The sequence below is a fragment of the Anabrus simplex genome, chromosome 1, assembly GCF_040414725.1.
Source record: "Anabrus simplex isolate iqAnaSimp1 chromosome 1, ASM4041472v1, whole genome shotgun sequence".
NCBI classification, from domain to species: Eukaryota; Metazoa; Arthropoda; class Insecta; order Orthoptera; family Tettigoniidae; genus Anabrus; species Anabrus simplex.
In genome coordinates this window covers 1,517,027,694-1,517,043,434 of record NC_090265.1, presented here as the reverse complement: position 1 = coordinate 1,517,043,434, position 15,741 = coordinate 1,517,027,694, and the positions used below count along the sequence as shown (strand labels likewise).

Here is a 15,741-nt window from a genome sequence, read left to right as displayed (position 1 = left end):
TTCCCACTCCTAGGCCTTTCCTGTCCTATCGTCGCCATAAGACCTTCTGTGTTGGTGCGATGTGAAGGAAATAGCAAAAGAATGTGGCCTAGATATAAAGGACCTAAAAAGAGAAAATGCATACGAAGATTACTATCAGTCAAGTGTTAACTCGAAAAGCAGTCATTCAGATCACGGTGAAAACCGAATTGTTCAGGCTGAAGGTAAGTTGATATTAGTGTCATAACTACTGTATCAGCATGACAAGTTTGGTGAAATTCCTTGATTTATACCATATTACAATTACAATGATCCATCATATAGGCTGAGTACTGACGAGTTTTCAATTATTCTATTACAGCCATAGAAACAGTAACCCGTAAAGCATGGTATCATAGAGGACGCGACAACCAAGGTAAAAGCCTCCCATGGCCAGATAATGCGCCATTAGGTACTGATGGCATCAGGGAGTGGAATGTAGCAGACTGGGAAGATGACACCTGTGGTTAGATTGTTTGCCATACCTCCATGAAAGAAAATCCAGGACTTACTCCATATTCAAAGCGGCATGTTTATGATGACAGTGTAACGAGCGCGTGACGTCTTTTTATTGCTAATTACCGGGCGAGTAGGCCATGCAGTTAGGGGCGCGCTGCTGTGAGCTTGCATCCGGGAGATAGTGGGTTCGAATCCGACTGTCGATAGCTCTGAAGATGGTTTTCCGCGGTTTCTTATTTTCACACCAGGCAAATGCTGGGGCTGTACCTTAATTATGGCCACGGCCGCTTCCTTCCAACTCCTAGGCCTTACCTATCACATCATTGCCATAAGACCTATCTGTGTCGGTGCGACGTAAAGCCACTAGCAAAAGAAGTATTAACAAAAAATTATTGCTAATTAAATACTGAAACTCATAAAGCAGTATACAGTAACAGAGGTAAAATGATGATAATGAGTAACCATGGGTGCCGAGAACGAAAATATAATAATTTCAGTAGCGGTCAAAATGACCGCACCGGCGGTTCTAGTGTTAATACCGTGTAACTCTGCCTCTGGACTCGATAACTGCCTGGTTTCGGTTAGTGAGTGAGTCCACAAGTTGTGCAGGTACGTTGCATCTAGGTTAAGCCACTCGCTGAGGATTTGATTGTGCAATTCCACCAAATTACGGGGATGCTGATGTCAGCATTTTACTCGCTGTTCCAACATGTCGCACAGATTTTGAATGGTGTTCAAGTCAGATGACTTTTCACACCATAGAGATGTAATAGGGTGGGGGAGTGTTCATAAAACTAGTCACATATGCATCCAGCCCGATGAACTTTTCTGTTGTCATCTTGAAAAATTGGGGTATCAGTAGCATACTCATCATGCAGATGTTGACTGAAAGGCAACACCTGATCATCCAGAATGTTTAAATAAACATGTTGGTTCATGTTAGTGGTCACCTCAGTGAGCTAGTCCAATCTATGATACAAAATGTCACCCCCAAAACATCACAGACTCACCTGCAGCTTGAACCTGACCTTGCACACATCCAGGATGAAATGCTTCATTTGGCCTTCGGTGCAGTTGACTATGTGCATCATTGGAATATAGGCAAAAACATGATTCGTCAGAACACATCACGTTCCGCCAGTCAGCTTCTGTCTATGTTCGATGATTTCTAGCTCATTGAAGCAGCACAGCTTTATGCGCCTGTGTGATCAATGGCCTCTTGCGAGGTGACCGACTCCAAATGTTCATTGCATGCAGTTCCCATTGCAGTATTCTCTTACTAACAGGTTGGGATGGACCTTCATCCACTAACTGCAGCAATTCCTGTCCAGCTTGGAAGCGAGTTTGCTTCACATGCCATGAAACGCGTCTCTAGTCTCTCTGTCAGAATCTTCCAACCACAATTCTAATGTCTTGTTTCGTGGTCACGCACAGTAAACCACTGTTTGTAGGAATGTTAAACAATCTGTTGCGAAACCCCAACAAATTCAACAACTTCACGCACCGTATGGCCATAGGCATGGCCAAAACATGATTGCCCCTTTTTGCCACTCTGTTACATCCTTAAATCCACTCATGTTGACATACACTGTCCGCTTAAAACATCAGTGTCTCGCAGATCACTACTGCCTTATGCTCATGTAGAGGCAGTGCGCAAATGCATATAACCTTTGACGATCGAAAATTCCTTTTAGGTGAGATCTCGTGCCTTCATGGATGTCATGTTCTCTCAATGGATTTCTGCTGAAGATGGTGGATGTAGCAAAAGTGATGGCGTGAACTCCGCAATCGATCATGTTTGACAAATGATCTACACAGTGATAAAAATTGGGACAGCAGTCAGGAACAGCCTAAATTAGCATCATCATCATCATTTCCCCTTATCCAACTCCTGCTGTGTTGGCGTATTTATGCCACTTCTCCATCTTCCTCTTTCCTTCCACCATTCCTCTTCCACGATCTTGTCCCAGTCTAAATTTTGTCTTCTTATGCCACTCTTCATTGATTCAATCCACCTTGTTCTAGGTCTTGCTCTTGCTCTCTGGCCCTCGCACTTTGCCTCCAGTATCTGTCTTGGAATTCTATTCTCCTCCATCCTCTTTACATATCCAAACCACCTTAGTTTATTCTTTTCAATTCTCTCATTTAGCTCCTGTCCCAACTTCCTTCCTAACATCTTCATTTCTCACTCTGTCTTTCCTTGTCTTTCCTATCATACTTCTTAGGAATTTCATCTCACTGGCTTGAATTCTACTCTCTTGCCTGCTAGTCAAAGTCCAAGTCTTAGCTGCATAAGTCAGTATGGGTACATAGTACATTTTGTACATTATCTCTTTACTTTACTTTCTTTGCTCCAAACAAGTTTTTGTACACTTTGGTGGAATGCATTACTTACCCTGCTGTACCCTCCTGCTAGTCTCCATGTCCACCCTAGCATTTTGCTTTAATTCTCTTCCTAGGCATTTAAAGCTGTCCACAATTTCCAGACTCTCACTTTCAATTTTCACAGTGCCCTTTCCTTGCCTTTCCCCTCTTGAAATCACCGTCTGTACTGATTTTCATACCATATTTCTCCATTTTTTGTTCAGTACATCTAGTTGTTGTTGCACTTCTTTGCTGTTCTTTCCCCAGATCATATCATCATCTGCAAATAGCAGTATGTTCATCTCGTATCTCCATAGGCTTCCTTTGTTTCCTTTACAGTTTTATCTATGACCATAGTCCAGTCTTATTCCTAAACCATTCTGTCTCTCCAACTGGGATCAGTACCCTGCTAACACCATTTCTAACGTTTCTCTTCCGAGTCTCTTTTTAACCATGGTTTCCCAAGCCTTCTTTCCGGGGACACTATCATATGCCTTTTCTATATCTATGAAAGTCATGACCAGATCCTTTCCATATTCCCAGTTCTTTTCCATCAACTGTCTCATGCTAAAGATTGGGTCCACTGTAGATCTTCCACTCCTGAAGCCCTATTGTTCCTTTTGTAACTCTCCTTCAATCTTTCTTCTCATTCTTTCTAATATCCTTTCCAGTATTTTAACTGCCCGCGATATAAGTGTGATTCCTCTATAGTTACCACAAACTTTCTTGCCCCTTAAACACTGGTATTATTATCCCTTTTTTCCAGTCTTCTGCTACACATTTGTTGTTCCACATACATTTTAGTAGTTGGTACCATTGCATACCAACAGTCTTTGGCATTTCCACTCTGATTTCATCCATCCCTGTTGCTTTTCCTATCTTCATGTTTTGTACCGCTAACTCCACCTCCAGTACTGTTACATCATCCTCTGTTGTTAAGTCCTCACACTGTATTACTTTTATCTCCCCTGTACAGTTGTTCACATTCAATAGCTTATCAAAATACTCCTTCCATCTTCTCTTTATCTCTCCTTGGTGTGTTAACAATTCCCCATCTTCCTTTTTCACTAGCTTTGTGATAACTATTTCTGTCCTTTTACTTCTTATAAGTCCATACAGCATCCTTTTACTGCCACTTACATCCACTTCCATTTTTTGTGTAAATTCTTCCCAACTCTTCTTCTTTTCTTTTCCTACCACCTTCTTACATCTCCGTTTGCTGTTGAGATACTTCCTTTTGCTTTCTTCTGTTTGATCTCTGTTCCATTCTTGCCAGGCTGTCTTCTTTTCTTTCTTCACTTTCCTCACTTCCTCATTCCACCACGGTGTCTCCTTTTCTTTTACTCTTGTAGATGTCCTGCCACAAGCACTCTCCGCTGCACTAACAAATGTCTTTTTAAAATTGGCGCACTCCTCTTCTACATTTACCACTTCAGTAACTGGGATTTGTTGCTTCAATCTCTCCTGAAAATCTTCCTGTACATTTTTGTCTTTCAGTTTCCATACTTTTATTTTATTTTCTCTTATCTCTTTTAGTTTTTCCATTTTTCCCAACCGTAATTTTGCCACCACAACTCTACGGTCCCCATCAATTGCTTCTCCTGGTAAAGCTGTCACATCCATTAACTTCCTACGATTTGTCCTTTCTACCAAAAAGTAGTCAATTAATTTTGTTTTTCTGTCACCCCACCTATATCTCATAATTTTCCTACTGTTTTTCTTTCAAAATCGTGCATTTCCCACTATAAGTCCATTCCTTTCACTAGTTCCTCTCCTTCATGATTCTTTTTCCCATGTCCATTTGGTCTAGTATTATTTCTTCCTTTCCTTGTCTCTCGTTTCTGACCTGTGCATTCAGATCTCCCATAATAACCACTTCCACACCTGAAATTTCTCTTTCTACTTCAATATCTTCTTCCCTCTTCCCCATCTGTGGTGCATACACTTGTATGAAGTCCATCATTTCATTCTTCATCTTCAGTCTAATCTTCATTATTCTGTCACACATTCTATCACTTCAACATACTCCTCCATTTGCTTCGAAATGATTAGTCCCACTCTGTTTATTGCCTCTTGGCCAACACTCCAGTATAATGTGTATCCTTTCCTCAATTTCTTTCTTCCGTTACTTTTCCATTTACCTTCTCTCAGCCCCATCATTTCCACCTTCTCCTTCTCCATGAAATCTACTACTTCCTCCGCCTTTCCTGTCAGGGTCCTAAGATTTACTATTCCTATCTTAATGTTGGTTACTGGTCACCAATTTCTCACAGTTCCCCCATACCCTGAGAACTACACTTCGCCTGCAGGGGACACCCTAACCTTTTCCAAGGTTGATTTACTAGTACCATATCATATATAGGCTATTATTACAATGGGGTCGCTACTCCCAAAGGCATTTTATACCTACTGCCAGGTGTTATTCTAGCTTGCTCCTCTGGAGTACAGACGCTACAAGTTTCCCTCTTCCGTCACTGATACCGTACAAAAGTCCACCTTCTCTGCCACTGATGCTGTTGAGGTCTTCACCCATACCCTGGTCTTGGGCTCTCCATATTTGTGACCCCTGGAGAGAGTGTGTCCCAGTATTTTAAAGCCTCCAGGAACTGGGCTGCCTGTTGGTCCGTGGGTTGTATTGGGTATTTCAAGCAGCCCTACTGAATTGTAGGGTCCCCCTGTCTGCCCCCAAGGCACAGCCTAAATATAAAATCCTTCTGTCATGGCAAGAAAGAATTTTTATATCTAAAACACTAGGCTGATTTTTGTTACCGCGAGTTTGAGAGAATGTTTGAACTAATTGATATAGTAATGCATTCTGACGAAAGCTTTAGGCCTGTAGATTTGCAGTGTCTCTTTAAAAGCATAAAGTTCCTTGCTGTATATTTTTAAATTATTAAAGGAAAATGTTGCATTCAGATTGGCCAAAGCGCTCACCAGGGGCCTGTTTCATAAAGCTACAAGTCTACAAGCGTACAAGTTGTATTTACAAGTGGATGTTCCTACACTTGTAGGAAATTTTTGTTTCATAAACAAAATTTCTAAAATGGTAAGGTTGGTACATTTCACTACAAGTCTTACAAGTCAACTGATTTCTGTGAGATAGCCAAGTGGAGTCAAACATGAGTAATCCTAAACAGCAACAAGTTGCAAATAAAAATTTTGTCCTCAATAAAATGAGGAAGCGAAGGAAATTTTGTTTGGAGCTTTCTCTACTTCAATCACGAAAGAAGACAAAGTTACAGACTAGATAAATATCCATAATATTGCCTTATCTCTGCAAGAGAATTTCCTCTGAGGCTTCACCTCACGCCACAGATTATCTGGAAATTGTGAGGAGAAAGATGATAGCCCTTCAGAATGAACTGTCAGAAATAAAAATCTATGAATCAAAACTGGAAGTTTTGAAACTTGAGAGAGACTTGGGCCTATCCAAGTCTCAATACACAAAGGACCTTACAAAGTGTGATGAGAATGTAAAAGAGGGGCGGGGGGGTATATTATATTTTAACAAATTAAGTGGCTGAAGAAGCTAATGTATGATTTTGCATTTATATTTCATTATTTTCTCCTGTATATTAAATGTTAAAGGAGTTTGTCTGTGTAAATAACTGCCTTTTATATGACATTATTTCATTATACAGTATATTTTTACCTTTATAAGACATTATTTCACTTAATATTTTAGGTAAGCCTTAATGTCAAGCAAAAGGATTAATGAGTTGCAGTAGGCACCTATATGCTGCTGGAAGAGGTACATGGTCAAAATTTAGTTCATCGTTTCCATTTTCAACAGGTTCTATGTTCATCACATTCTGATCTTTTCTCTTGAAATATTACAAGGTGTAATACAACAAATAAAAATATTAGTTGCAAAAGTAGGATTAAATCTAAGATGAATGAGACAGGGAAATTTCTCTTTCTAGATCCCAATTTTATTTTCAATTGTATGTGTTGTTGACTTATGAGCTTATTAAAACACATAACTGCAGGGTCATTTATATTATCCAAGACAGGTTTAACAAGCCATTCTTTCAGTGGGTACCCTGAATCACCAAGAAGATTAGCTCTTGGAAATGGATGCCAACCGGCATCAAAGTGTTGAGAAGGCGTGCTGTTTCTTAGTACGCGTGCATCGTGCACACTTCCAGGCCAGTCAGCACTTGCATAGTAAAACTTTAAGATTTGGTCCACACACTACCATGCAATTATGGAATGGTTCCCCATGCCTATCAGTAAAGTTGGTCTCATTTATAGGAGCATTAATGTTTATTAGTGTTCCATCAATACATCCTCATAGTTGAGGCATACGAGCAATAGCACGGAACTCTCGAACTATGTGACCCATTTCCTCTGGCCAGTCAACAAGTGGGGAAACTTGACAATATTCACTGCATTAACAACTGCACACACTAGATTTTCATACACGATGCATATCACCTATTGATGATATTGTCCTCCATTTCCTAACCAGTCTAATGCTATAAGTAACTGTTATTTTGGGGATAGAGCACAGTTTCTGTTAGTTTTATGTTGAAGTTGATTACCTACATCTTGTTGAAATGACTCCAGTTTTACTGAGCTCATTCTAAATCTTTCATTTTATTCATAAAATCTTGTGAAAGCCATGTTAACCCTACTTCTGAAAGTTCTTTTACATCTTTGAATATCCCCTATTATATCTTCATCACTGTCATTGCTACTATATAACAAATCCATTTCCACTCAAAAATTAACACAAAACTTGAAAACTAATTGATTATTGAGTATTTAACAACAAATTACACAGACTTGTATTCAACCTTACATGTCTAAAACAACTTGTAAGAAAAATGGCATTTTCCACAAGTCTCTTTATGAAACACAACATGAATTTTGACTAGTGGACAAGTCTTGTAGCTTGTATAAATACACTTGTACCTACAAGTGCTTTTATGAAACAGGAATTAACTTTTTCCAACAACTTGTATGAAAAATTAGTTGTAACTTGTAGACTTGTAGCTTTATGAAACAGGCCCCAGGACTTCAAGGCTACATGCCGGTCCATTGCCGGCCATGTGCGTGACGGGAATTCTAAAGGGCACACACGCGTGCGCCATCTGGTATGATGTCTCCTCGCTGTAGTCTACATAACTGAGTGATCATTCGTGGTTTGTCAAGAGTATTTCATGTACAGTTTTCGAGTTCTCTTAGACGATTGGATGTAGTCCCATTGGCAGTTTGGAATTATGTACGTCATATCTATAGCGCGACGTGTAAATACACATAGTTATCACTTAATTTTATTATTTGAAAGGATCAGCTACTTCCCAGAAAATCTGGGCTGCCAAAAGGACTAAGTTCCATGCAAAACAAAATTATCTAGAACTAAAACCTTAAATTAAACACACAACAATAATTCTAAAGTAGAGTTCCCGAACTTTTTGTGTCTGAGGCCCTCTCAGCAAATTGCATATATGTCCAAGGACCCCCAAGCCATAGAACATAATAATGAATTTAGAAAACTGTTATATATATTTTTTTTTAAAACATAATTTTGTAATGTTACGATGTGTGATTTTATTTGTATAATGTAGTACTAATTATCCTTTAAGCCATTCAATGTCAAACCCATATATATATATACATTATTGAATGCCGTGCCTCATCAATCAGTCAATACTGATCTGCATTTAGGGCAGTCACCCAGGTGGCAGATTCCCTATCTGTTGTTTTCCTAGCCTTTTCTTAAATGATTTCAAAGAAATTGGAAATTTATTGAATATATCCCTTGTTAAGATTCCAGTTGCTAACTCCCCTTCCTATAAATGAATATTTGCCCCAATTTGTCCTCTTGAATTCCAACTTTATCTTCATATTGTGATCTTTCCTACTTTTAAAGATGCCACTCAAATGCATTCGTCTACTAATGTCATTCCGTGCCATCTCTCCACTGACAGCTCAGAACATACCACTTATTACAAGTGATAAATGTCATTTTTGATCGATATTGATAATAATTGATTGAAATAATAACAATAAGTTAATTTATTAATTTGTTTAGCTAATCAATACAATAAATCTTGTCTTTTTTGGATTAAATTGACATGTTAATTAAAATGGTACATGTTTCGCCTTACATATAGGCATCATCAGCCATGGGCTTAACTTTGAAATAAAATCAGGCACTTGATGTACATATAAATAAGATAAAACAAATTTATAAAAAGCTTTAAAGAGACCATAATGCAATTTTCTTTCAAGTCTGTTACTTGTAACATGTATAAGATATCCTGAGTCCACCCAGCTTTCGCTCCCGTAAAGCAAAGTTGGTCTGAAAACGGACCGATGTAAAGATAGTTTTGTCCAGGAGCTGACTTTCTTGTTACAGAATACTGTTGATTGCAACTGCGAACTCGCTGCATTAGCTTTACTACACCTCGATTCAATCTCACTATATTACCATCTTGGGAGAACACACAACCTAAATACTTGAAATTATCTGCCTGTTCCAGCTTTGTATCACCAATCTGACATTCAGTTCTGTTGAATTTCTTACCTACTGACATCAATTTAGTCTTCGAAAGGCTAATTTTCATACTATACTCATTGCACCTATTTTCAAGTTCCAAGATATTAGACTGCAGGCTTTCGGCACAGTCTGCCATTAAGACCAAGTCGTCAGCATAGGCCAGACTGCTTACTACATTTCCACCTGCCTGAATCCCTCCCTGCCACTTTATACTTTTCAGCAGATCATCCATGTAAACTACGAACAACAAAGGTGAAAAATTACAGCCTTTTCAAACCCCTGTAAGTACCCTGAACCAGCAATTCATTCTACCATCAATTCTCACTGCAGCCCAATTGTCAACATAAATGCCTTTGATTGATTTTGGCAATCTACCCTTAATTCCATAGCCCCCAGTATGGCGAACATCCTTTCCCTCGGTACCCTGTCATAGGCTTTTTCTAGATCTACAAAATATAAACACAACTGTCTATTTCTCTCGTAACATTTTTCAATTACCTGGCGCATACTGAAAATCTGAACCTGACAACTCCTCTGTGGTCTGAAACCACACTGATTTTCATCCAACTTCTCAACCACAGATCGCACCCTCCCTTCCAAGATGCCAGAGAATACTTTGCATCGTATACCAATTAATGAGATACCTCGATAGTTGTTGCAATCCTTCCTGTTCCTTTGCTTATAGATAGGTGCAATTGCTGCTTTTGTCCAATCTGAAAGTACCTTACCAACACTCCATGCTAATCTTACTACTCTATGAAGCCATTTCATCCCTGCCTTTCCCCTGTACTTCACCATTTCAGGTCTAATTTCATCTATTTCTGCTGCTTTATGACAATGGAGTTTATTTACCATTCGTTCCACTTCCTCAAACGTAATTTCATCAACATCATATTCCTCTTCCCCATGAGCTTGGCTGTTTGCAACACCACCGGGAAGATTTCCTTTTACGTTGAGAAGATGTTCAAAATATTCCCTCCACCTCTTCAGTGATTCCCTGGGATCTATTATGAGTTCACCTGAATTACCCAAAACACTGTTCATTTCCTTTTTTTACTCCCTTCCTGAGATTTTTTATTAATGTCCAGAAAGGTTTCCCTGCTGCTTGACCTAGCCTTTCCAGGTTATTATCAAACTCTTCCCATGACTTCTTTTTGGATTCAACAACTATTTGTTTTGCTCTGTTTCTTTCATCTACGTACAATTCCCTGTCTGCATCAGCCCTTGTATGGAGCCATTTCTGATAAGCCTTCATTTTACGTTTACAAGCTGCTCTCACTTCATCATTCCACCAAGATGTTCGCCTTTTCCCATCTTTACACGCAGTCGTTCCTAGGCATTCCCTTGCTGTTTCTACTACAGCATTCCTGTATGCCACCCATTCTCTTTCTATATCCTGAACTTGCTTACTGTCTACTGTTCGAAACTTCTCACTAATCATATCCATGTACTTCTGTCTAATTTCCTTGTCCTGGAGATTTCCTACCCTTATTAGTTTGCAGACAGATTTCACTTTCTCTTTCCTGGGCCTAGAGATACTTAGCTCACTACAGATGAGATAGTGGTCTGTATATTCGAAAAATCTCCAGAAAATCCATACATTCCCAACAGACTTCCTGAATTCAAAGTCGCATAAAATGTAGTCTATTATGGATCTGGTACCCCTAGCCTCCCATGTGTAGCAGTGAATAGCCTTATGCTTGAAGAATGTATTTGTAATTGCTAAACCCATACTAGCACAGAGGTATGCTTGAAGAATGTATTAGTAACTGCTAAACCCATACTAGCACAGAAGTCCTGCAAACACTTCCCATTCCTATTAGCCTGATGAACAGTTCTACCCCATACTCTGCCCTTCCCTTTTTAACACCCGTCAAGTACGCTTTATGATCTCTTCTCTCTTCCTTGTTATCTCCCCTTACCCGAATATCACTTACTTCTAGTACATCCGGTTGCATCCTCTTTGCTGACTCAGCCAGTTTTACTTTCTTTCTTCCATAAGCCCCATTAATATTGATAGTTCCCCATTGAATTCCATTTTGTTTGCCAAGTTGTTTCCAAGCAGTCCCTCGTCTGTCAGATGGGAGTGGGACTCCGTTACTCCCATAGATCTGAGGCTTGCTTAAAACGTTCTGAGCTTGGTAAATTCATGAAGCAGGATGTTACCCTACTTGCACATAGTCCAAGTGAGGATCTCTCTTCTAACGGGTTAGGGACCACTGGTGGATTGTATAGTCCTAGTCATATGAGCACAAAGAGGGTCACGACTCAGAATATGTCCGAGATGCCTAGTCCCATTCCATAGCAACTGGTGTCCCGACTCTCAGGGCCACTTACTAGACCAATCAGCTGTTGCCCATGGTTCTTGAACTAGGACATGACTACAGTAACCACCCTGAACCATGGTGAATATGTGTGAAAATTTTTAATTTTTTGCTTCTAGGTTGGTGTGGTTGGCAGTGATTCCAGTCTTCACATCTCACAATCAAATGATAAACCTTCCATCACCATTACACAAGGTGATGATACATCTGTACATAAACACTCAGTACCTGCTCTTGTTGGGAAGCCTAAGTTGGGAGGTGACTCTTCTAAGAAGCATAAAGTTAAGGTAACATATGTGATAGCAATATCTACATGTTATTAGTATCCATTGATGTTTTATTTCCTGTAATTATTTGTTTATCTTTCAGGAACACTACAAAGCAGAGGAACCGAGAGTAAGCAGCTCCTTTACTAATTTGTTTGGCACTCCCATTAAAACAACAAAAGTGTCTCCTGACCCTAAAAAGTCGTCACATTCACCCAAGGTTTCTCCAGTGCCAAAAATTAGTAAGTCTGTGGACAAATCTAGTGGTGAAAAGCAGGCTAGTGTTAGTAAATCTTCAAAGCATGCCTCACAAAAGGAGAGTAAAGACTCAACAGAACGTAGTAGTACAAAAGAGGAGAGGAAGGAGAAAAGCAAGGAACGTGATAAAAGTAAGGAGAAAACTTCTAAACGACCCTCGACCTCACCAAAACGTCCCTCCACACCGCCTAAACGCCCTCCAACTCCTCCCGTTAAACCTCCTACCACTCCACCTAAACGGCCATCTACCCCCCCTAAACGACCCCCTACACCTCCAAAACATATTCCTACTTCAGTTAAGTGCCCATCGTCATCACCAAAGCATTCAAGTCACTCATCAGCATCTAAATCATCATCTAAGGACGAAGCAAAAAAGTCAGCAAATGAAGAAGTGAAGAAATTGGGAGATTCAAGTAAGGGCGAAAAGAAGAAGAAAGATAAGAAAAATAGGGATGAGAAACCAAAGAAAGATAAACACAAAGAACATGAAAAGGAACATGAAAGTAAAGTGATTGATAAATTAAAGAATGAAAAGTCTTCCAAAGACTCTAAAGAGAAAGATTCATTAAAAAAGATTGAAAAGGATGCTATAAAAGATGCAGATAAAACTAGGGAGAAGGAGAAAGACAAAACAAAACACAGTGATGGAGATAAAGAGAAGCAGAGGCATAAGCACAAGAAGAAAGATAAAAGTAGTAGGGATAGGGATAAAGAAAGAGAGAAAGAGAAAGAACGAGATAAGAGTTTAAAGAAGAGTTCAGAAAATAAAAGTAGTGAAATAAAGGACAGGGAGAAAAATGGACTAGGAATAGAATCTAATCGTAATTTGGGAGAGAGTACCAGTGACGTAAAGAAACCATCAGCCCATAGCCCATCACCAATTCCAGTTTGTCCAGTAGTCTCGCCTATAAAGCCGTCATCTTCACCTGATAAACCTGCTAAAGAAAAACCTTCAAAACATCCTTTGGATGTGCTTCTTTCCAAAGTATCAGATAATGAAAGTAGTGATTCTTTCTCCCCTGCATCTGATGATGAGCATGACCTCCCTCCAGCTAAATTAAAGCCATCAAAGTCATCTTCAGAGATTAGTGAAACCAAAACCACCACTCCAACAGAAACTGTTGCATTGTTGGTAGGAAATAATAGTAAAGTGAATAACAAAATCGAGACTGTAAAATCAAAGACAAGTGAAATTTCCAATCAAGAGAGAGAGAGTCCAAATAAGAGCAGCAGTAAGCCCTTGAAAGAAAAAAGCTCATCAAAAAAGAGCAGAGATAAGGAAATAAGTGGGCGAGATGTAGAAAAAGATTCTTCTAAAGCAGAAAAAGATGTTGGCAGAAAGAGGAAACGGAAAAGTAGTGGTAAAGAGGAAGTGGTGGAAAGTGGTAGGAATAATGAAGAGGCTGCACGGAAGTTGGCAAGACTGGATCCTGAACCTGCGGAACAGGATGCAGTTATGGGTGAGAGTGTTGAACCAGAAGTCAAGTCAACACCAGCTGCTCAGCTAACAGAAGAATATGTTTCTCAGCTGAAGGAGCTGCAACATAAGATTATGACTTTGGAGGACAATGCAGAACTTCAACGTGTGGTGCAAGTCATTGCTGAAACTGGACAGTATGAAATTACCAAGAAGACTTTTGACTTTGATTTATGTGCTTTAGACAGGAGCACTGTTCAAAGGTTACAAGCCTTCTTCACTCCTTCTTGACATCAGAACTCTGATGATATCCAGTGTACATTTTGAATTGGCCTTTATTATGCTGTGGAGTATAATATTCTCTTGACATACTTTATAATTATTTATTTGATCCATGCAGCAAGAATTGGCCTTAATTTTTACAAAGTTGCATATATATAGTTGAAGGAGTACAATCCTAGGGTTGATTATTTGAATGCTGATGTCTCTTGTCATGTGAAGAACTTTTGTAAATTTATGTTATTTAAGCGTTATGATTGATATTGTATTATTTAATATTGTTGTAATTGTTTCTGAATTTTTATCTTGTCAGTTCTATTTGAATGGATCTCGCAATAACATTTTGTACACAGGAAAGCACAGTTGTAGTTATCCTAGGGACTGATCTCTTAAACTGGAATTTACTGTATTCTTTACACACCAGTACAACAAAATGTGATATACACACATTTATATGCTATTTATACATGTTAAAACTATGTGTCTGTTATAGGTGAATTGTTATTCTGTTTAGTCAGGTTTAAATTATGATTTGGGTCCTGGAATTAATTATCACCCTCAGTTTGCTCAGTTTGTTTCTAAATAGTGAGAAATTATGCAGTGTATTTCATCTGGATTTTAGTGTATACTTTTAAGATGATGTGAAATGTTGGAACGGGAACTTTTAATACAAAACTGTTGTTTACCATCATAGAATCGCAGTTCTTTGAGTTCACTTTGTAAAATATGTATTATTACCTTATTTAAAAAGTCATGCTTTGCTGTGCATAGATGAGATTTACACCCTGATATGTTTTCTTTAAATATCTATTTTACAGCTGAAGTACATTATTTAATTTGGATTCCCATTTTGACTTAACCAGAAACAGTCATAGTAAATAATATGCTTACCTTTAGTTCTTGTAACTTAATCTAAAGTATATGTTCTAGAGAGTTTTCCAGTCTATACTAATACATCTTTGTTTTGTTAGAAAAAATATTTACACTTTTACTCTGTGTACCATTAAAATGTTCAACTTTTTGGGTTGTCTGATTGTTCTAAGGTTCTTCTGTCGTAAGTTACTCAGCTGAAGACATTTCAAAACCATGGTTATGTTCACAATTACATTCGCTGAAAATGAATGTCCAGATTGCTTTGTTACCAGTATGTCATTAATTTTCATTTAAAGGATATTGCCCTTGTAAACATTCAGAATAGATTTCAGATTGTACCTATGTGGGATTTTGTACTTATTTCATTTTGTTTATGTATGTATGTATGTACTGCAGTATATATGATGATTCAAAGACTTGAGTTGTAAATCTAACGATGTTGCTGTTTACAAATTATGAAGAAAATGGGTGCAGAAAGAAATATAATTATCAGAGAAAATGAGATGTAATATTGTTCTTTACTCGTATTATTGTTTAAAAAACAATATTTTTTTCTGTTTATTAGAGGGCAGAGTTGATTTGCTTTGCCAAAGTAGAGATTATGTTGAATTTTTTGCATAAAATTGTTATACTTACGTGTATTGTATGCTTACTGAGTGATATATCATGACGTCATTCCTTTTCCAATTTAAGGTATACACTGTGTCAGTGCAAAAGTTTGGTTTCCAAGAAAGCAGCACTTTTATATTGAATTGATTAGTAATAAATAGAAATGAAAATTATTGTTTAAAAAGAAAGGAATCTTAAGGTATTGCAATTTTGCACTGGCATTATTTGCTGTGTAGCTACTCTTGATTTCTGTATTTACTAATAGCATTTCATTAATTGGATAAACCATCATGAGGTCAGCATTCTCCATGGAACCCTTTAAAGTTTTACATATAATTTCTATCCACACTTCACTTTGATTTTCCT

General features: G+C 38.4%; 1 protein-coding gene across 2 annotated transcripts in view; it reads left to right on the top strand.

The window, feature by feature from the left end:
- ear (ENL/AF9-related) overlaps window positions 1-15,358 on the top strand; it is a 213,408-nt gene extending 198,050 nt beyond the window's left edge. For both annotated transcript variants that reach the window (XM_067138008.2, XM_067138007.2), the window contains exons 4-5: window positions 11,793-11,960; window positions 12,043-15,358. In XM_067138008.2, coding sequence (XP_066994109.2) covers window positions 11,793-11,960; window positions 12,043-13,905 — 2,031 coding nt within the window. In that variant the 3' untranslated portion in view covers window positions 13,906-15,358. The remainder of the gene's footprint in view (window positions 1-11,792; window positions 11,961-12,042) is intronic.
- The last annotated feature ends 383 nt before the right edge of the window (window positions 15,359-15,741 follow it).